Source organism: Zalophus californianus, chromosome 3 (genome assembly GCF_009762305.2).
Source record: "Zalophus californianus isolate mZalCal1 chromosome 3, mZalCal1.pri.v2, whole genome shotgun sequence".
Taxonomy (NCBI): Eukaryota; Metazoa; Chordata; class Mammalia; order Carnivora; family Otariidae; genus Zalophus; species Zalophus californianus.
Window position 1 is genome coordinate 160,620,519 of NC_045597.1, and position 21,099 is coordinate 160,641,617.

The window sequence follows — 21,099 nt, forward strand, 5'->3', positions numbered from 1 at the left end:
TGAAAAATGTTTACTTAAAAACCTGTGAAGCACACTTGAGCCAGCCAGTTGAGTACCTTGTGAGAGACACATAGAAAAGAAACACAAGAGGGACCCAAAGAGCCACCTATTTTTATTGTTTTGTTGTTGTTTAAATGCATTAAAGTTAAATGTGCATGAATTAAATATATGAATGGTCCAATACTACTAAGTTACGCTTTACAATTTTCAAAGCTTTTGTATAGATTTTCTCATTTAGTCCATCAAAAATTCTATAATATAGATAGAGAAGGGGATGAAAATGACTTGCCAGAGACTAAGTGATTTGCATATACTCGTTCATTTATTCTCACAACCATCCTGTAGGGTAGATATCATTATTATTCAAATTTTAAAGATGAAGAAAAGTCAAGTAAATCACCAAGGCACACAGTTAATGAGGTATAATAGGGACTAAAACTCACAGGAGTAGGACTCCAAAGCATTTTACTTGTGCCCTAAGCTACATTTCTTATTTCACAGATGAAGAAATCAGTCTAGAGACTAAAGTCAATTAATACCTGCCACGAGGCTTTTCTATTGAGAGGAGAAAAAAAAAGGCTTTTAAAAATAGAAATATTTCAAGAAATAGAAATATTTTTCTTCCAGAGTGACATCTTTTACCCTGCACTCATTTCTGGAAAGCTAAATAAATAAGCTGCACTCCTTTCTAGTGTCCAGGGTAGGGAAACAAGAGGTTTGAAGCATAAATAGTGTACTGTTTCCTCCCAGGAAAGACTTGCCAAGTGTCATGGCACACAGTGTGGCTTCTGCAGCCCGGGGATGGTGATGTCCATCTACACACTGCTGAGGAACCACCCAGAGCCAACCCTGGAGCAGATAACCAAAGCTCTTGGAGGTGAGCCTTCTTAGTCCTCTGTAGGCAGGGCCTAGGGTGGGAAGTGCCCAAGTAACTAGGAAAGGAAATCCCAGCCCATGAAGAGACATCGTGGCACACTTTGAGGTTCCAGGCACCTGGCTAACATGAGGCCCTCTTTAGTACCTTTAATACTTTCCAGTAAGTATTGCCTTCCTTTTGTGAGCAGTGATGCCAAGAACTGGGGCAATATTGATTTCATTATAAATCTTTCTCCCTTAATGGATCCCAGTGTCCCCCTACAAAGCATTCAAATAGGCTCTTCTAACACTTATAATATTATCTTTTCCCAATGTGGAAATTTGGGTAGTGTGGAAGAATGAGATTTTGTGTTTATTTTTAAATTAATCTGTTAGAATCATTCATTAACTCTACTTTCTACAGAGGATAGACTTTCAGACACTTTACTCTTTATGTTCTGGTTGGATTAGGAAGTCATGGGCAGCAACTAGTTATCACAGATAAACTTAGTGGGAAATTCAGTCTTCTAAAATGAAATAACTATCAAGTTTAAAGGATAAACACAATTTTCTACAAAAACAAAACAAAAGCATGTAAACAAATGTAGTTTTCTATAACAAACATACCCACTTTCAAGGTAACTGGCCCCTAGTTCTTAGAAGAAATCTGTGAAAGTAAACCTCTAAATATTATAAGAAAGCTTTTTGTCCCTTTCAGTAAACAGACCTAGACAGAAATTCAGTATTATGATGAAAAGATGTAGACTAAAACAAAGGGATGCAACTTAAATTTTATGGTAAGTGGCATATAAAATTTCTTTAATATTTTCCCTTGTTTCTCAACAACTTCTTCACTCAAAATTTTTCAGTTTCTTATAAAGTACTACTAAAACTTTGGCCTATGGTTTCAATTATAATTTTAACCCAACATGAATGGATAATCTTTATTCAATGAAATAATCCACACTAAAAGGTGTGTCAGTGTTTAAACCCACCCAATCCACACATTTATATTGCTTCTGAAATTGTTAAACTGCATCTGAACATAATCATTTTAAATTAATTTTTACTATAAAAACAACACATTCCTATTATGAAAAATGCAAAAAAAAAATTAAAAGGGAAAAAACTCATATTTCTGCCCTCAGAAAACCACCACAGATACTTCTGTTTCCTTTCAGTCTTTTCTGTGCGTAGTTTTTTTCTTATTTTAAATACTGTAGCTACTGTATATATGATTTTATATTGTATAAACAATTTTAACAGAATAACATAAGAATTTTTTCATTTTATTAAAACCTCTTCATAAATATCATTTCTACTGGCTACAAAATTTGAATATACTTTGTAAAAAGACAGTCATTTCCTCATCTTTTCCACCATGCTTTGGAAATATTGACTGATTAAAACAATACTGAGTACTTATTGAACACCCATTGTGCTGTACTGGGAGGGTTCATGAAATCTAAGACACTCCTCTCCTTCTCCAGGAATGTTAAGTTCCACTGAGGGAGATGAAGCATGTACATAAATGACCCTACTCTAGCAGAGTTGATAATAGGCCTGCAAAAGGATCCAGACAGTGAGTGGTACAGCTCTGGCTGGGGATTAGAGCAGACGCCATGGAAGAGGGGGCTGGGGCCCTGCAAATGGACATAGTCTCCCTAAGAGAACACGTAAGAAAGAAAAGACTGTGTAAGAAAAGCTTAACAAAGAGACACATGAGATGTTATGGGAGTGGCAGGGTTACATGAGTTAGGACGGGTGGGAAATAAGGCAGGAAGAGTTGATTGGAAAAATTATGGAGAGCTTTGTGATATTTCAGGAAGAAAATGTAATCACAAGATTTTTTTGAAGAACATTGCTGTTTCCAAAAGAAACAATAAAAGAATCTAATTACAAACAGAGCTATTTCACTGAAAAAATGAAGCACAAATAAGGAATATATTTCATTACTATTCCTTAAAAATTGATCTTTTTTTTAAAGATTTTATTTATTTATTTGAGAGAGCGAGCACAAGCCAGGGGGAGGGGTGGAAGGAGAGGGAGAAGCAGGCCCCAGGATCATGACCTGAGCCAAAGACAGACGCTTAACTGACTGAGCCACCCAGGTGCTCCAAAATTGATCTCTTCTTCATCAGGTAATTTGTGCCGCTGTACTGGATACCGACCAATTGTAGAAAGTGGAAAAACTTTCTGTGCGGTAAGTTAAAATAAAAAATTTTTTTCAGTTGATTTAATATATTAATGAACATTTGCATAAAATCATCCTATTGCATTCAGTTATTTCTAAAATACCCTCATGTTGACCTTTCTGACATTGAAAGTTGTTGAATGCCACTGTTGGTATTTTTTAAATAAACCTTTAGCATATATCTTATTTATAGTCCTAAATTAGGCACTTTCCTAAGAAGTAAAATATATAGTACATGACTTCAAGAAATGCAAACTCTATTGAACTCTATTCCTTAGTCTATACTATTTTAGACTAGTAGACTAAGACTATAGACTTTTTAAAGAAAAACTATATTTACTAAGAAATAATAAAGACAATTAAAAAGCAAGATATTAAAAGTTCAATATATCCTCTATACCGTGTATATCAGTTTTGAAGGAACATGAATTAAAGAGAATTAATCAGTGGGAAGGGAAGACACAAAGGAAACATTGGAGAAGGGGAGCTTTGAGCTAGGTCTTAAAAGAAGTGATAGGAATGAATGGGTGAAGAGAGGCCAGCAGAAAATTCCAAGTAAGAAAATGCATTGAAGTAGGAAAAAGATGTCCAAGGTTCAACTAGGAAACTGATGTAGCTAAAGCACTAGGGAGCAAAAAGATACTATTCTGGGCTAAGGAGTTTAGACTTAAAGGTGGTAACCAACATATAGTCATTGTCTCTTCTCAAGCTAGGAGTAACATGGGAACAGTATTTCAAAGGGAAATTTCTTGGCACCTGCTAGTAAGAAGGATAAGCCTGAAAAGGGATGAGGGCATGACTAGTGCAGTCCTCCATGAATGAGGGAATGAGGACCTAGAGCAGTGTGGTAGATACGGACCCAACAAGATAACTTTCAGGGAGGGGATTGCCAGAATCATAACCTCCAGACAATAAAGGATACAGTTAAGAAGAAATCCAAGTCATCCTCAAAGTTAAGAGATTAAGGAACCAGACAGGATGAAGGAAGTTTGTAAAGAATGATTTAGTCTATGGCACAAGGTGGGGGAGGCTGTAGTTATGAGATATATTAAGTTTTCAGAACGTTAAATATCAACGAGGTTTCAGTTAGGATGGATTTCTAGTACCCATTTTTTATGGTAAAATTAATTTTATATAATTTTGGTTGACCAAAACCAATTCAAGTTACACAAGTTAATTCCAAATACCAAAAAGTCTTTGAAAAAAAATCTACTTTTAGGCCAGTAATGAATCCGAAAAGCTTTATAAACCACAGCTATTTTGAAATCCTGGGTAAGATACCATTCATTTTGAAACATATGAATGGTCAGTTTTCCACCATTTTGACTCACAAAAACAGCAACTTCATATGATTCAAGATTCAACCTAATGCTACATGATTATTTTCTTGGAGACCAAATCTACCTATGAAAAGATAGATATTTTTATCTCACTCACTTGGGTCCCCACATTCAGCTATTTGTCATTCGTTCCTTTATTGTGAACAGCATTGTCACAAAATCCAAATCCCTTCTTAAGTCTATAGAAAATTCCTTACAGGTAAAAATATCAACCACCACTTCTGCAGCACTTCCTATGTGTCAGATACTGTGCTTACCATTTGCATATTTAAATTGAACAGACCTGTTTGGGAGGGGTTTTATTTTCCTAATTTAACAAACTCAACCCAGTTACTATGTGTTAAAGCAGAAACTAGAACCCAGGACTCCTTGAATCCATGTACAAAGTCAAACCATAGGTCTCCAAAGCACCCCAAAGCCTTGGGTTGTGTCTACACATGAAAAGGACAAACAAGAATGAAAACAATTAGCTAGAATTGCAGTAACTGACCAGGGCATTCAGGCCAAAACCACTAGTTGGGGTCTGCATGAAGTGTCCTGAAAATAAGGTAAAATAGTTTGGGACTTGAATCACGCAAATAATTCAGAATAGTTCCAATAACACCCAAATAAAACTCAGGTTTTCAGTTTATTTTTCTTTGTGTATAGTAAGTCTTAAAAGCAGTTTGCCTTCCCAGGACTTTGTTAAAGATACATGCTGTATCCCTCTTAGGATAAAGAAAAGCCATCTTTTTTGGTTTTTTTGATGATCTCCTTGTTAACTACTCCATTTACCTCACCCTAGTGGAAGCCTTAGCTGGCTGACCCCACCTCCTCTGACCTCCTTCATGATCCCCTGGGATTTGAGTGACACATTAACAAGACCCTATCATAGCATGGTTACACACTCCCTGTAATTTTCCCTAATTGTTCAGTGATGACTGGCTTGTTCTCTGCTCCACCCCATTACAGAGCCCTTGAAGGCAAGGACATGCTCTGTTACTTCTTCCGTCACTCCTGTGGGGCCTGGGGACTGCAAGTACTCGGGTTGATGTTTTAAGAACTGACCAATGAATTTATTTTAAATTCTTGCATTACTTCCTAAGGAATCAACTGTCTGTGGACTGAAAGGATCAGGAAAATGTTGCATGGATCAAGAAGAGAGGTCTTTTGTAAATAGACAGGAAAAAGTAAGTATCTGGTGTTCTCCCTCAGCTGGGATTGACTGAAAAATACCCACATAAATGCAAATGTATTCATTTCCTGTTTTTCCAGTGAGTAAAGTAAAAGGAAGTGAATTCAGGAAGTAAAGAGTCTTAAAATGCTTCAAAAGTTAGCAGGCCCATGACTTCCATGAGGCCAATCACCACAGAAGCATTTTCCTTCAGAAACTTTACAATTTTCTGTGCCTTATTCTGGTTTACCACCACCCTTCCCCTCAACAAGTACTATGAGAGATGTAAGCAGTGCATCTTCATGCTCATGGCAAATAAATATCTGTTAATAATACCTGAGACCCAGCACAGAAGCTTAAAACCTAATTCCTGATGCCAAATGAGGAAGCCCAGAGTCCAGTAAATCTGCCCAGGAAACCATTACAGTCCTCTAAGAGTGGGAACAATTCCACTCAGGGATACTCTGTGACTCTGGCACGTCCATTTTGTGTCCGGGGTGTCAGAGGTATGGTCCTGACTCTGAAGTCTCACACTTAGAAATTCCTGTACATCTTTCAGTAACTCTGAAGTTCTATTTGTATTTTGTTTTGTTTTTGTTGAGATGTGTACCAAACTGTATAATGAAGATGAATTCCAGCCCTTGGATCCATCCCAGGAACCTATATTCCCTCCTGAACTAATAGTAAGATGCTTTACTTTTGTTGTTTCATAACATGACCGTGGTACAAGCCTTTTTGCAGTATGCTCTGGAATTACTGAGTTTTAGACATTAGAATTTGGAAGTGTGTCCAGTGTGATAACCCACGTTATGAATTTGTTCGGTTCCACTATAAATAATTTCAAGCAGATAGCTTAGAAGAGTGGTACTGCCAGGACCTCAGACATGCTTTGGTTCACCCCTTCAGTCAAAGATCCTGAGCTCAGAGAGTATAGGTAACTTATTCAAGGTCACACATTTACACTGTGAGATATGTTAAAGATATTTTGTAAAATGATATTTAATATAATGGAATTACTTACTATTCTTACTATTAGTTTCTGTGATTTCAACTCAGTGGGGAGAAATAGAATAATATAAATAGTGTGTATGTTCATCATTGCATTCCATGACTATGCTCAGAAGAGAACATGAGATGGGGGATATGATTCTACTGGCTTCCCAGAGGGTCACAGTCCCCACACACCCCTCAGAGTGTGAGAACTTGGACTCACTATTTAAAGAATATACACACACGTGTGACATATATATGTGTGTATAGAGAGAGTTGTAAAAAAAAAAAAAAAAACAATTTACACTATACCTGGTGAATGATTTAAGAGATTTTTCAAGGATAATTTTGCCTATAAGCAAATTTTGTCATACCGAAACACCGAATCCCCAAAAATGAGACCCCTTTGAGTCACTGTTAGGGAAGACCTAGAACAAGAAGCCTGGCCCTTTAACTAAGACACTTTCATTTTCATTTCCCATGATGCCTCCTCTTCAGACACTCACTTCACAAATATAGGTAGAGTTTGCTCTACTCCATATGCAGTTGTTGATGGAGAGATACCTATTATGATGTTTATTCAGTGGTGCCCACATGGATCTTATCAATCTAGTAGTTTCAAACAGGCCATCCTTTCCTGATCAATACAAGGTAGGTCACCTCAGAAACCTAAAATGACCCATCAGGCCATTTGGACAACCAGAGCAGTGGATATACTCACGGCATGTAGCTCAGCAGCCTTACTCAAAAGACTGTTGGATTTGTTTCTCTGCAGAGAATGGCAGAAGATCCAAACAAGAGAAGGCTGACATTCCAAGGGGAGAGGACCACCTGGATTGCCCCTGTGACCCTCAGTGACCTTCTGGAGCTGAAAGCCAATTTCTCTGAGGCCCCCCTCATCATGGGGAACACTGCAGTGGGTGGGTGGTTTTTAAGCATGTTCCTTAGTCTAGCTTAGGTATATAACCTAGACATCTGTCTCTCTTTTTAAACTCTTCAGAAATGCAGTTTATTTTCATTAATAGATACTTATGGTCCTTTAGAATGCTACATTGTTTTCTTTTGCAAATGGTGTTGTTTGTGTCACAATTTTCACTCTAGATTATCAGTGAGCAACATCTGTTAGCACCCATTGACTTCCTTTTCTAATTACTTTAAATGCTTTTCTCCTTAAGGACCCAGCATTAAATTCAGAGATGAATTCCATCCAGTTTTCATATCTCCACTTGGGCTTCCAGAACTATATTTTGTGGACTACACAGATGATGGTATGAACCTTCTTTTTCCTTGACTGTTGATAGGCTATGAGTAATTATATGCACTGGGCTTATTTGAGCACTTCATAGAATATCCGACCTCATTTATTCATTCAGAAATATTTATTGAGCATCTACTATGTGTCCTCTATGAGCTTTATCAAACTGAATTATTTCAGCTATGCCACTGAGTACTACATGGTCCTAGGAGCCATAATGGTGGGAAGATGCCATGTTGGTTGTCCAGATATGGAGAGATTGACTGAATAAGGAGACTTAAGACATTGGCTGACCTGTAGGAAAGGTTCTTACCAGTTATTAGTGCCTGATTCATAAGTTTGGTCAAGGCTCAGCTTATACCCACACATATTCAAAAAAAAATTCTGGAACACAAAATTTGAAAATTTAATTGTAACTATCTTATTTATTTTTATAGTCTTTTCACAATTTACCAAATGCTTTCACATCTCTTGTTTCTTTTAATCCTCATGACAGTCCTGGAAGGCCGAGATAGCAGGTGGTAGCCTTTGTATCTCCTTTCTCCTAAAGAAGATAAAAAATCAAACTTAAGTAAATTTCCCAGCTTCACACAGCTAACACATGATCAAATCAGGACTAGACTCCAGGGTTTCTTACTTCTAGTCAAGTTCTCCTTCCACATAATGCCCTGAATAAGACTGAGAAACATATCCAAACTCAGCATTTGAATAGATAACAGGGTATAGGAGATAAAAATTCTTTTTTTTTTTTTAAAGATTTTGTTTATTTGACAGAGACACAGCGAGAGAGGGAACACAAGCAGGGGGAGTGGGAGAGGGAGAACCAGGCTTCCCGCGGAGCAGGGAGCCCGATGCAGGGCTCAATCCCAGGGTCCTGCGATCATGACTTGAGCCGAAGGCAGGCGCTCAACAACTGAGCCACCCAGGCGCCACCTAGGAGATAAAAATTCTACTTTAAAATAAGGTTCTCCCCAATGAGTAAATAGAAATCAAATGAGAAATTATCTGCTTTCCCCTCTGATCTGCTTGCTAATTTAAGTCAATCTGCCTATTCACTTTTTTTTTTTTTTTACCTGTTGGAATGTTCATATCAGTGGACTCATAGGAAGAAATGGGGCAAGGGGAGGCCAGGCTGACAGAGGAGAGGGTTGGAAGTAAGGTGTTGGAGGGACTTGGTGAGGGTGGGGTGGGAGTGAAGGGACTGGGGAGGAGGGAGAGCCTATAACACTAAGTCCATGTTTCCCAACCTTTTCGTTATTGCCTCACTAGGGAGCAATAGACATTTTCCCCCAAATCATCCCTCCACGAAGTTTTAACACCATAGATAGACCATATATCTGTTTATGTACAGTATGTATATCAGGGCTTTATACATCAAAAGAGTAAGATTTTCTTCACCCCCTTTGGGCTGGTATTACCTTCTTTGAGAATGTATGAACTAGATGACATCACTACTCAAAGCATTCCCTGAAAGCACACTTGCAAGCAAAACTGACCCAAAGTACAGACAAGTGTCTATTCTTGTTGTTCTGTTAAGGGAACAATATGAAGAGATGGCTGTAGAAGAAGGGCAAATGGGCAATGCATATGTGTAGGTCACTTCCCACTTAGACTTAATGATCTTTTAAAAGTCTTATAGAATCAGGGCGCTTTGGGTGGCTCAGTTGAGCATTGACTCTGGGTTTTGCCTCAGGTCATGATCTCAGTGTCTTGGGATCAAGCCCCACATGGGACTCTGCTCAGCTCAGAGTCTGCTGGAGATTCTCTCTCTTTTCCTCTCCCTCTGCTCCTCTCCCTGCTCGCTCGCTCTCTCTTTCTAAAATGAATAAATAAAATCTTAAAAAAATAAAAACACAAAAGTCTTACAGAATCTTAACTGAAAATTTTATATTTGATCAATTTATTCAGGAAAACACTAAATTGGGAATTAACAAAGTAATGAGTTTCAGATATCTGTGGTTGGTATGTCCTGAAATGTATGGCACATATGATTGTATACATGAGAGAAAAAAAATTTGGTACTTAATATTTGGGAATAAAGCAAATTGCCAGAAATATCTTTACCTTTCATTTTTCTAAGTTAATATAAAAAGAGAAGATATACTTGAAAGATTATTTCTGTGCAGTCTATACATCTTGTTATAATTCACCTTCAGTTTATATCCCACTGTCTTATTTTCAGGAGTGACAATAGGTGCAGGTTGCAGCCTGGCCCAGTTGAATGATGCCTTACATCTTACTGTTTTGGAGCAACCAAAGGAGAGGACTAAGACTTACTGTGCTCTCCTGAAGCATCTGAGGACACTTGCTGGAGCTCAGATAAGGAATATCGCGGTATGCACCCTAGTGTGATATGAAAGAAGCCACAGTTATAGACAGTCACACAGTGTGTTCAGTTTAGCAAACATTACTCTGAAGAGGAATCCCCAGTCAGTGTCGAACAAGTCCCTACAATGTAAGTGTGAGTGTGTGTATCTAACCAAAGTGAGAGTTACCACACTGCATGTATGTGTGTGTCTTAAGTGAGAAATGGCATATTATATCACAAGATTATGGTACTGGAGTCTGAAGATACCCAAATTCTAAACCCAGCCTCTCACCCATGAATGGTATGATCCTGGAGAAGCCATTTGAACTCTTTAAGCCACTAATTTTTTCATTTTAAGAGTTAAAGTTCCGGGGCGCCTGGGTGGCTCAGTTGGTTAAGTGACTGCCTTCGGCTCAGGTCATGATCCTGGAGTCCCAGGATCAAGTGCCGCATCGGGCTCCCTGCTCAGCAGTGAGTCTGCTTCTCCCTCTGACCCTCCCCCCTCTCATGCTCTCTCTCTCTATCTCATTCTCTCTCTCAAATAAATAAATAAAATCTTAAAAAAAAAAAGTTAAAGTTCAACCAAATGGACTGTCCAGCTCTAACAGGCTATGAAATATGTCTTATCCAAGGTAGAGTAAGAAGAGCCTACATCTTGAAAATACTCTTTTATGGCTGTTTCTTGTCTTAAACCTTTGCACTGAGCTCAGTGTCTTAACATGTGCATCCCACATATTTATTCTTTGATGCCCCCCAGTTGTCTAGCTTATTGAGGTTTCCTTATTATTTAAGATTTAAGAGTAATTGGTTTGGACCACTGCCCATTCCACATATGATGGGTAGTTCAATGGGACTTTGGTGGGGGGCATTTCTCCTGATTGTCTCTGCCCTTATTTCTGTTGGTTCTCAAAATTCACTATGTGTTTCCACCTTCTGCATCTTCTGTTTCTTTTTTGGACCAGGTTATTCCTCTCAACATCACCCCTTGCCCACCATCCCCTCAAAGTTTCTCATTCAAATCTATGTCTGAAGCAACTTTATTGATGGTTTGGAGTAACAGAGACGAATTCTACCCCACAGCAGTACAGCAAGCATTTTGAATGAGAATGCTACATATTCCAGTTCTTTAGAGTTTGCTCAGAGTCTAGCCCCCACTCCCCGCCCCCATGTTATTGGACACTCATACTAGGGTCAGCTCTCAAAGAAATTTTCTTCCTCTTTGCACATAGAAAAAGAACATTTTCTCAAGCAATGAGTTTGAACTGGGGTCAGGGGTGGGAATCTTGCACAATATGTGGCCTGACTCTATTTAGTTGCCCTAAAACCAGCACCAGATCATTCTATGAAACAAGAGAATTAAAAAATTAAAACTTACACAAGATCCCTGTGCACATAATTCCTTATTTGTCAAATAACTAGCTTAAAAATGTTATCTTTTTTTATTTAGACTTTAGGAGGACATGTGGTGAGCAGACCTAATTTTTCTGACCTAAATCCCATTTTAGCAGCAGGAAATGCTACCATCAATCTGATATCTAAAGGTAAGAGATAAGCTTTAGGCATTCTGTTTTATAATTATCACTGTCAGTTATGTAGCTCCTTTGATAAACCATGAATTAGGAACCCAAGTATATCTAACTTAGACTCACCAAATATATAGGCTATATCTATATTACCTCTAATGTAAGGATGAAACTGAGATCAATTATCCTGTTCTCAGATGTTCTATATCTTGTAGATCAGATAAGTTACTGCACCTGAGAATTTTTCTTAACTATTTGGCCACATTTATATACAGTCCAAATTATAGTATCAAAGTATTTTTTAAATGAGATGTATATCTGCAGTTTTAAAGCTTTATAGCACATTTCATTTCAAAGTTTTATAAAGATGGAAATTTTTCTTACAGGATTTTTCATTCTTTTTTTTTAAGACTTTATTTTGAAGTAATCTTATATACAATGTGTGGCTCAAACTCACAACCCCAAGATAAAGAGTCACATGTCTACCAAATGAGCCAGCAAGGCACCCCTAGGACTTTTCATTCTAAACAAAATCAAGTTTGTGGGGCATATTACTCATTACTTCTCTCTTTATTCAGAGACAGCTTGAGCTTTGCCAAGGGAAAATTATTTAAACTTAGTGAAATAACAATAAATGCATATTATTCATAGAGCTATTGATGTAAGATACCCCCTCTTTGATTAAAATCACATCTTTAGGGGCATCTAGGTGACTCAGTCAGTTGAGCATCCAGCTCTTGATTTCAGCTCAGGTCATGATCGCAGGATCATGGGATTGAACCCTGCTTCAGGTTCTGCACTGAGCAGCGAGCCTGCTTGGGTTTCTCTCTCTCCCTCTCCCCCCCAGCTTACATGCATGCTCGCTCTCCCTCTCTCTCAAAAAAAAAAAAAAAAAAGAAAGAAAAAAGAAAAGGAAAGAAGGAAAGTAAAGGAAAAAATCACATTTTAAAAAGTACAGTGGATCAAATAAGAGTATTGTAAACTGTTTAAGAAAAAAAAAGCTATATATCAGGCATTTCATCTCTGCCACTTGTCCCATCTCTAGCACTTTGAACAGATCATTTAACCTCTCTGGATCTCTGGGCCTCAGTTTTCCCACTTGTGAAACACATTGTACTATGTTGTTTCCAAATAGCTTTAAAGTTCTTCAAGGCCAAAATTTGCGAGTGATGTATAATGGGTGCTAAGAACCAGAAAAGACTTTTCTTTTCTTTTTAGATTTTATTTATTTATTTGAGAGAGAAAGAGAGAGAGCAAGCATGAGTGGGGTTAAAGACAGAGGGAAAAGGAGAATCAGACTCCCTGCTGAGGGGGGAGCCCAACACTGGGCACGATCCCAGGACCCCAAGAGAATGACCTGAGCCAAAAGCAGACGCTTAACCAACTGAGCCACCCAGGCACCCCCAGAAAAGACTTTTCAGATTATCTGGTCCAGCCCTGTCGTTCTACAGATGAGGAACCAGAAGCCCCAAAAGGGTCTGTGACTTGCCTAAGGTGACCCAGGTTGGACGCTGAAACCAGAAACCACATCTTCTGGCTTCCAGCCTGCACTCTCTCTTTCCACCAGATGCATCACACCTATCCCTTGCTGCGTATTCTCCTGTTCGATAAATTCATTCTAATCAAGGTCATTTTCTCTAATAGAAGGAGAACGGCAGATTCCTTTAAATGGCCATTTCCTTGAGAGATCACCTGAGGCCAGCCTTAAATCAGAAGAGATTGTGTTATCTGTGTATATTCCCCACTCTACTCAGGTAAAGGCTTCCTGGCTCACTGCCCACCCAGAGGGAACTCAGCTTACCCTGCAGGGAGACTTTGGGGCTGCTCTTAGGAAGGGGCAAATTCTCAGAGGACCATTTGATTTGCTTTCATAACAGGGCAACATTGTGACTTTCCTGGACCCTAGACACTTTTGACTTTGTGGCTCCCTTCCTCCATAAAAAGTAAAATAAAATTTAAAAAAATATGACTTTTTCGTATAAAGATGAAAATAACCCAAATATCATTCAGTGTTATATACTCATTATTATTATATTCATTTTATTTTGTTTTTAAAAGAACTTTAAAGGAAAAAATTTCTTGATATTCTAAGAATGTTGTAGAGTGATAGATGGGAGCTACACTTGTGGTGAGCACAGTATAAAGTATAGAGATGTTGAATCACTATGTTGTACCCCTGCAACTAATGTAACATTGTGTGTCAACTATACTGAAATAATTTTTTTTTTAAAAAAAAGAATAACATTTCTGTGGGCCCTCTCTGCAAACAGAGAGCCCTTTGTGTGAGGAGTTGAATTTTTGGTTTCAGATAAATACTCATCTTAGCCAAGATTGAGTAAATTTATAATCAGTTTCATCTACAGCAAGTTAAAGTTCATGATCATAAAGATACTTCCAAATCAACTAACATTTATTAATCACTTTAAATAAAATTATTTATGTATTAACTACCTACCACTCGACATGCCAAGCACGGTGCTGAATCCAGAAGACACTCCATGTATTCATAAGACATGGGTTCCTGTCCTCAAAGGTCTCTAGATCTGAGAGGAAGGGCTTGAAATTGGAAATGGCTAATCATCTCAGACAGGGAATAGGTGCACAAAGAGCCAGGGCAGTTTCAGTGACAGGGAGAAGCCCTCCTTTGGTGTTGCTCAAAAGGGATGGAAAGCAGCTGGGATAGAGCAAAGATCAGTAGAGAGAAGTGGGTGCTCATTCCAGGCGGGAGAACAGCTTGGGGGCGGGGGCTAGGTGGAATGGCAGGTTGGAGGCCAGACAATAGGGCAAAGGGGCTGGGGCAGCCCTGTGAGATGTGGCTGGGAGGGAGGCTGGGGCTCCATCACCAAGCAGATCTAATGTTCCATCAAGGAGTTGGTTTGCACATGTCCTAGCAGATAGCCATCTTTGAAGGCTTTAGAGCAAGGTAAAATCTTAATGAGAATGGTATTTTAGGAATGCCAATCTAAAATAGAGGATAAGCTGGTTGGAGGAGAAACTGAAGGTTGAATGGCTAGTTAAGAGGCTAACGCAGTCATGCTGTAATTCAGGTGGGTGAGCATGAGGGTGGTGGCAACAGGAATAGGGAGGAAAGTCCCCACCAGTCAGTATAGTGGACTAAATAGGATCAAGTGTGTCTCAAGCATCTCTTTATCACTTTTGCTTTCTAAATCAAAAGTGTTTTATCTTTGGCAGGGTCCATAGTGGCACCCCTACCCCCACCAAGACACTGGCCACACAAAGAGGTTCCCCTACTTCGTGGCTCTAATATTTCATAGTAGTAATGAGATTAAACCTAGAATGAGAGATTGAAATCTGGAAGGCACTTTGAAGACCATGTGATCCAGTGGTTTCCAACCTTTTTTTTTTTAAGAGTAAAACTCTTCATTCACATGAAACTTACGTAGAATGCCAAACTAAAACAGTTAAAAGTGGAGGTGTTGTAGTTCATCCTGAGAGGCACCACACCTCCTGATTTTCCCTTACCCCTTTCAACAGCCCTGGAGGCACCATCTGATCAAACCCAACCTTCTCATTTTTAAAGAAAATTAAGACCCAGACAGTTCAAATCACTTGCCTGAGGCCACAAGTGGTGACTCAGATTTGAAAGTAGGTGACCATCAACTCTGGAGCCAGACTGCTTAGATTTCAACCCCAATTCTGCCACTTACTGTATGACCTTGTACAAATTACATAACCTCTCAGTTTCCTCATCAGTAAATTAGAAATAAGGACAGTTGCTCTGAGGATAAAATATTAATACTTGTAAAGCATGCGAGCCAGTACTCACAGCCACCACTGTGGTCAAAAGCATTGTTTACAGGATCCTTTTCAATATAGCTGTTCATCAGAGTTGTTGCTATACAGCAGACAATGGAGAAGAACACTAAATATTCTGAGTGTTTTTCGGTTTTCAGTGGCACTTTGTGTCAGGACTCCGGCTGGCCCAACGTCAGGAGAATGCCTTTGCCATTGTCAATGCCGGCATGAGTGTGAAGTTTGAAGATGGTACAGACACGATTAAGGACCTTAAAATGTTCTACGGAAGCGTTGGCCCCACTGTTGTCTCTGCAAGCCAAACGTGCAAGCAGCTCATTGGGAGGTATGTCACAGCACATCTGGATATGAAACTCAGGACTTTGTATTTTAATATTTTAATGAAAATAGCACTTGGAGAATTTTTTTCTGATTACATACATATTACATAATCATATAGGAAATTTAAGCACTGCAGAAGAATTTTAAAGAAAAAGTCACCCAAAAGCCAACCTTTTTCAAGATACAATTCTTTTATTGCAGTTTCTATAATAAGATGAATGTACAAATTAATCTGAGTAGATAATATCATCAAATTTTCATTTTTAATTAACCTGCAAAATAAGTAAATGTTTCTAATACTGTACCCTAAGACATCTGAAAATGTCCTTAGACCAGAGAAAGAAGATGAAATAGTCTAAAAGTTTAAATGGCCTTCCTCCTATCACTCTCGTTGCTTCTAGTGTTTGGAAAGTAAGTTTTTAAAAATTCTTCCCACCAGTGCTTTTACAATAATTTTTATCTACCCAAAATATTCATTGTCAACCGTGCGATGCAACTTAATGCAGTTTTTTTTCTCAGATACTAAAATGAGTCAATGCTTTCGAAACATTTCTGTAGAAACTTTCATTTGTGAAAATGTTACAACTATCACCAATAATTGGGTCATTTGCTGGTCATTAGCCTGTCTGTGAGTGCCAGGCATGGCCTTTTTGCTGGCGATGCAGCAATGATGAACAAGACAAAGTTCCAGATCTTGGGAAACTCTGACTTTAGTACTTTGTTACCCCAGCTCTCTGAGCTAAAGTCAACATTCCCAGGCCATGGAGTTACAGATAATAATAAAGGAGGATGGTAAGGAAATCGGAAACCACTGCAGCAGATTCTAAAGAAAGCTAGTGATATATCAGAGGGTATTTTGTACAGACTTCAAAGATGAATACAGATTTTCTCCTTCTTCCCTTGCTCTGTCTGTTTAGTCTGTCTTCCCCTCTCCTGTGACGTGTTTACATTCTTTTCTTTTTTATTTTTTTAATTTTATAACTACATTTTTTTTTTATTTTTTAATTTTGCTGCGAGGCCGTGGGATGACCACATGCTGAGTGATGCCTGCCAATGGGTCCTGGATGAGATTCACATTCCGCCAGCAGCTGAGGGTGGCATGGTAGGGTACAGGCGAACCCTCACCATCAGCTTACTCTTCAAATTCTACCTCAAAGTGAGGCGAGGACTGAATAAAATGGTAAGTGACTTCTCTGGGCCTCTGAGTGCCTTGACATTCTGAGCGTGAGTCTGCACATGAAGGACTTCCCCTTTCCTGCCCTACTGCAGCAAGGGTATCGGGAAGGGATGGAGCCGCAGTGTGGTGCTTCCCAGCTCCTCTGTCCCTCTCCTGCCCTCTCCCTTCTCCTCCTCTCCTGGGCTGGGAAGGGGACAATCTTGCTATTACATTTGTCCTATAGGTTGTGTGACAATACTAATACACAATGTCAAGTTGATCTACAGGAATGAAAAGCTTTCAGTAATGAAATTATAACATCTTTTCCTATTTTAAAGAAAATTTTCTTGTTAAAACAATACCTTCTTTAATATTTAGAAAATGTGGATAAGCCAAAAAGGAAGAGAAAATCTTTTGTAATCCCATCACCTGTAGATAACTGTTACTAACATTTCAGTGTGTATCCTTCTAAGTTCTTCTTTATGGATGTGTGTATATATATGTCACACATATACATCTATAGAACTGTTTAGCATAGCTTGCTTGTTTCACTTAATAACAAACAGCTTTCAGTGTCATTAAATATTCTTCATGACAAAATGACATAATGGTTGCATGATGTGTCTATGGATAACCATTATTTGATCTGTTCCTTATTTTTGGATATTTAGATTGCTTCTGGTTTTTTAACTGTTTTTTTTCTTACCTAGCCTAGTTTAAAATGACCTTCACAGGCAGTGTTTCTCAGAATATGGTCCATGACTATGAGTGTCCCCATGACAAGAAGTGAGCTGACCCAAAAATGGCAGATAAATGGCTACACACATTTCTTTTAAGGCTGAAAGCTTTACTCTATTAGTTCAGCCAGTCCTTTTTTATCATTTTTATTAACATTATTTATTAGTAGCATTATCATAATACTCTTTATAAATTATTGTATACACTTATTTATTACATATATTCAGTATATATGTATATAATCTGTGTATATCTAATGTTATTACATATAATTTATTAAATATATGTTTCTTGTTTTCTATTCTTATATATTATCATATGTTCTCTTACAGATTATGATTATATATTCTATCTTTATAGAAAATGCAAAAACAGAGAAGCAAAAATTTAAAAAATCAACTGTAAGCCAATAATCCTACCATAAAAACTGTTAACATTTGGAATACATACATATATATTTCTTTTTTCTTTTTTTAACAAGAAAAAGGGATCATACTGTACATAAATTTTTGTGATCCATTTTTTCACTTAATTATAATTCATGAGCATTTTTAATGTCTATAAATACACTCATAAAATTATTTTTAATATCTGCAAAATATTATATCTTATGGATGTTCCATAATTTGTTTAGTCAGTTCCCTCTTATTGGATATGTAGGTTAATTCTAGTTTCTTTACTATGACAAATGATCTGTAGCTGAACGTCCTCGTAGATTAATCTTTGTCTGCTCCCTCAGTTGCTTCTTTGAGGTATATGCCCAGAAGACTGGCCCGGACTTGAAAGCACAGCCTCTGTTTGGAAGTGCACATATTTCCACCCGTTCGAAAGGAGAGCTGGTCATAAAGGAGGTCTCCACTTCCTAGAAATAGCATTCACTTTCCTGTTTGCATGAGCAGATATAGTCATGCTGCTGCTAGCCTAGGGAGCTGGAAGCTCAGGGCTCTCTCCCAGCAGATTTGGGAGAATAAATTGGATAACCTATTTTTTTTCTTTTTAAGATTTTATTTATTTGACAGAGAGAGACACAGTGAGAGAGGAAACACAAGCAGGGGGAGTGGGAGAGGGAGAACCAGGCTTCCCACGGAGCAGGGAGCCTGATGCAGGGCTTGATCCCAGGACTCTGGGATCATGACCTGAGCAGAAGGCAGACACTTAACGACTGAGCCACCCAGGCGCCCCGGATAACCTATTTCTCCATGTGTTTCTCCAAGCTAGTGACTCAGAATGTAAAATTAAATGTGAAATGATCTTCTTTTCAGGATCCCCACAAGTTTCCTGATATCCCAGAAAGGTTCATGAGTGCTCTAGAAGATTTCCCCATAAAAACACCCCAAGGAATTCAGATGTTCCAGGTCAGTGGGGAAAGTTTTTTATTTTTTAATCTTTCTGTGCATTCAGATGCATGCATTATGCATATATCTCCCTCTTTCAATAGCTATATTTTTAATTATTTGTAAGGGCCATGTCTACCAAAGCCAGCCAACATTACCCATTGTCACTCACATACAATTTCACTATTTGCTTGGTTTAGCTTCCTTGCTTTTACTCCAGGCTTCATAAGGAATTAGATTCTAAATGTCCCTCCTCAACTATTTCAGTTTTGTTGCTTAAAACGTTCTCCTTTTCTTAGTGAATGCCTGTCCTTTCTTCAAAACCTAACTCTACATTCACTACTTCTAGGAAGCCTTCCTTGCTTTAATAAAGCCATCCTAAATCCCCCAAGAACTTGTGTATTTTCTTTGCACCATATTAGCTGTATAAACTGTTCTTTATTGCTATATGAAGTTGATCATGTTATTTTAATGTGTGTTTATGTGTATTATGATACCCTTACAAGCTTGTAGAATCTTTAACGATGAGAACAGTGTCTTCCTTTTGGAGAGGTGAGGGGTAGATTATAGCCAGAATATATCTCTTACCATGGTACTCAATGGACATTTATTAACTTTGACTCACAGATATGGATACCAACTGCCTATAATTTTCTTGACATGTGAGTAAGCCAGATATATCAGATCCAATTTTCAGTGCATGAGAATGTCTGGAAGTAAAATAACTGCTTTATTCATTGACAGTGTGTGGATCCCTACCAATCCCCGCAAGACCCCGTCGGCCACCCAGTCATGCACCAATCAGCCATCAAACATGCCACAGGGGAGGCTGTATTTAGTGATGACATGCCCCCTATTGCCCAAGAACTCTTCCTGGCTGTAACCACCAGCACCAGAGCTCATGCAAAGATCATGTAAGGAAATAAAAGATGTTTCTTTTTATTACTGGAATGCATTCACAATTTCACATTAAAATTGAGAGCTTATGGGACGCCTGGGTGGTTCAGTTGGTTAAGTATCTGCCTTCAGCTCAGATCATAATTCCAGGGTTCTAGGATTGAGCCCCGCATCGGGCTTCTTGCTCAGGGGGAGTCTGCCTCTCCCTCTCCCTCTGCCTGCTGCTCCCCCTGCTTGTGCTCTCTCTCTGCCAAATAAATAAATAAAATCTTTAAATAAGTAAGTAAATAAATAAATAAAATTGAGACCTTATTATATATTTAAATCAACTAAGAATATTCATTTCCTCTTCTGAGTGGAAATCAGTCCTTTTTTAAGCAAATTATTGAAAGAAACTAATGCCAAGAATCCAAACACCTGCTAAACATTGGCACTTTTCAACATAGAATTTGGTCCCATGATTTAGTTGTGAGGTCCATTGTAGTTTTTCCCTGCGTTTGAGAAATCATTTATATTGTACCCTGAATTCACCCCTGCAACTTTGATGTGCACTTTCGAATTTTCCCTCCCAGATCAATTGATGTTTCAGAAGCCCTGGCCCTTCCAGGTGTTGTTGATGTGATAACAGCAGAGGATGTTCCAGGAGATAATAACCATCGGGGAGAGGTCTTCTATGCGCAGAATGAGGTGTGTGATTTGTATGGGGCCTGTTATTCAAATGCTCATTTAGAAACACCAAAATGACTATTGTTTATGACTCTAATATCTGTGGATTCATATTCACGTCACAAAGACTTACAGAGAACCAAGGACTCCACATCAGTGATTCTCAAATTCTCTCTTGAATTGTGGACCCTTTTGAGACTCTGATCATAAGCCATAAGCCCTGTAAAGACGGCTTCTTAAAAAAAATTGTGAAAACCATAGAAGCAATATAGAGCATAGGACATTAAAAGAACCAACAGAATTTCAGGATGACTGGATTAAGGTGTGCAAAATGGGAATAGTGAGGAATGTACCTGAAGATAGTCAGAAGCCAGGTAATTAAATTCTGCACCCAGTTTTTGTACCCTCTAAAACCCACTCAGTCCAGTGTTTTAAATTTCTTCTCATAGGTAGGGGCGCCTGGGTGGCTCAGTCGTTAGGCATCTGCCTTCAGCTCAGGTCATGATCCCAGAGTCCTGGGATTGAGTCCCACATTGGGTGGGCAGGGAACCTGGTTCTCCCACTCCCCCTGCTTGTGTTTCCTCTCTTGCTGTAT

General features: G+C 38.5%; 1 protein-coding gene across 2 annotated transcripts in view; it reads left to right on the forward strand.

The window, feature by feature from the left end:
- Window positions 1-21,099, forward strand: part of LOC113920864 (aldehyde oxidase 4-like) — a 52,711-nt gene that overhangs the window by 3,394 nt on the left and 28,218 nt on the right. The window contains exons 3-16 of one of the 2 annotated variants that reach the window (XM_027591222.2): window positions 751-877; window positions 2,997-3,058; window positions 5,475-5,558; window positions 6,145-6,225; window positions 7,308-7,452; window positions 7,708-7,800; window positions 9,970-10,121; window positions 11,543-11,636; window positions 13,263-13,372; window positions 15,533-15,717; window positions 16,731-16,893; window positions 18,870-18,962; window positions 19,686-19,855; window positions 20,411-20,525. In XM_027591222.2, coding sequence (XP_027447023.2) covers window positions 751-877; window positions 2,997-3,058; window positions 5,475-5,558; window positions 6,145-6,225; window positions 7,308-7,452; window positions 7,708-7,800; window positions 9,970-10,121; window positions 11,543-11,636; window positions 13,263-13,372; window positions 15,533-15,717; window positions 16,731-16,893; window positions 18,870-18,962; window positions 19,686-19,855; window positions 20,411-20,525 — 1,674 coding nt within the window. Of the gene's footprint in view, window positions 1-750; window positions 878-2,996; window positions 3,059-5,392; window positions 5,559-6,144; window positions 6,226-7,307; window positions 7,453-7,707; window positions 7,801-9,969; window positions 10,122-11,542; window positions 11,637-13,262; window positions 13,373-15,532; window positions 15,718-16,730; window positions 16,894-18,869; window positions 18,963-19,685; window positions 19,856-20,410; window positions 20,526-21,099 lie in introns of those variants that run through there. The other variant, XM_035726911.1, reaches the window with a different exon arrangement.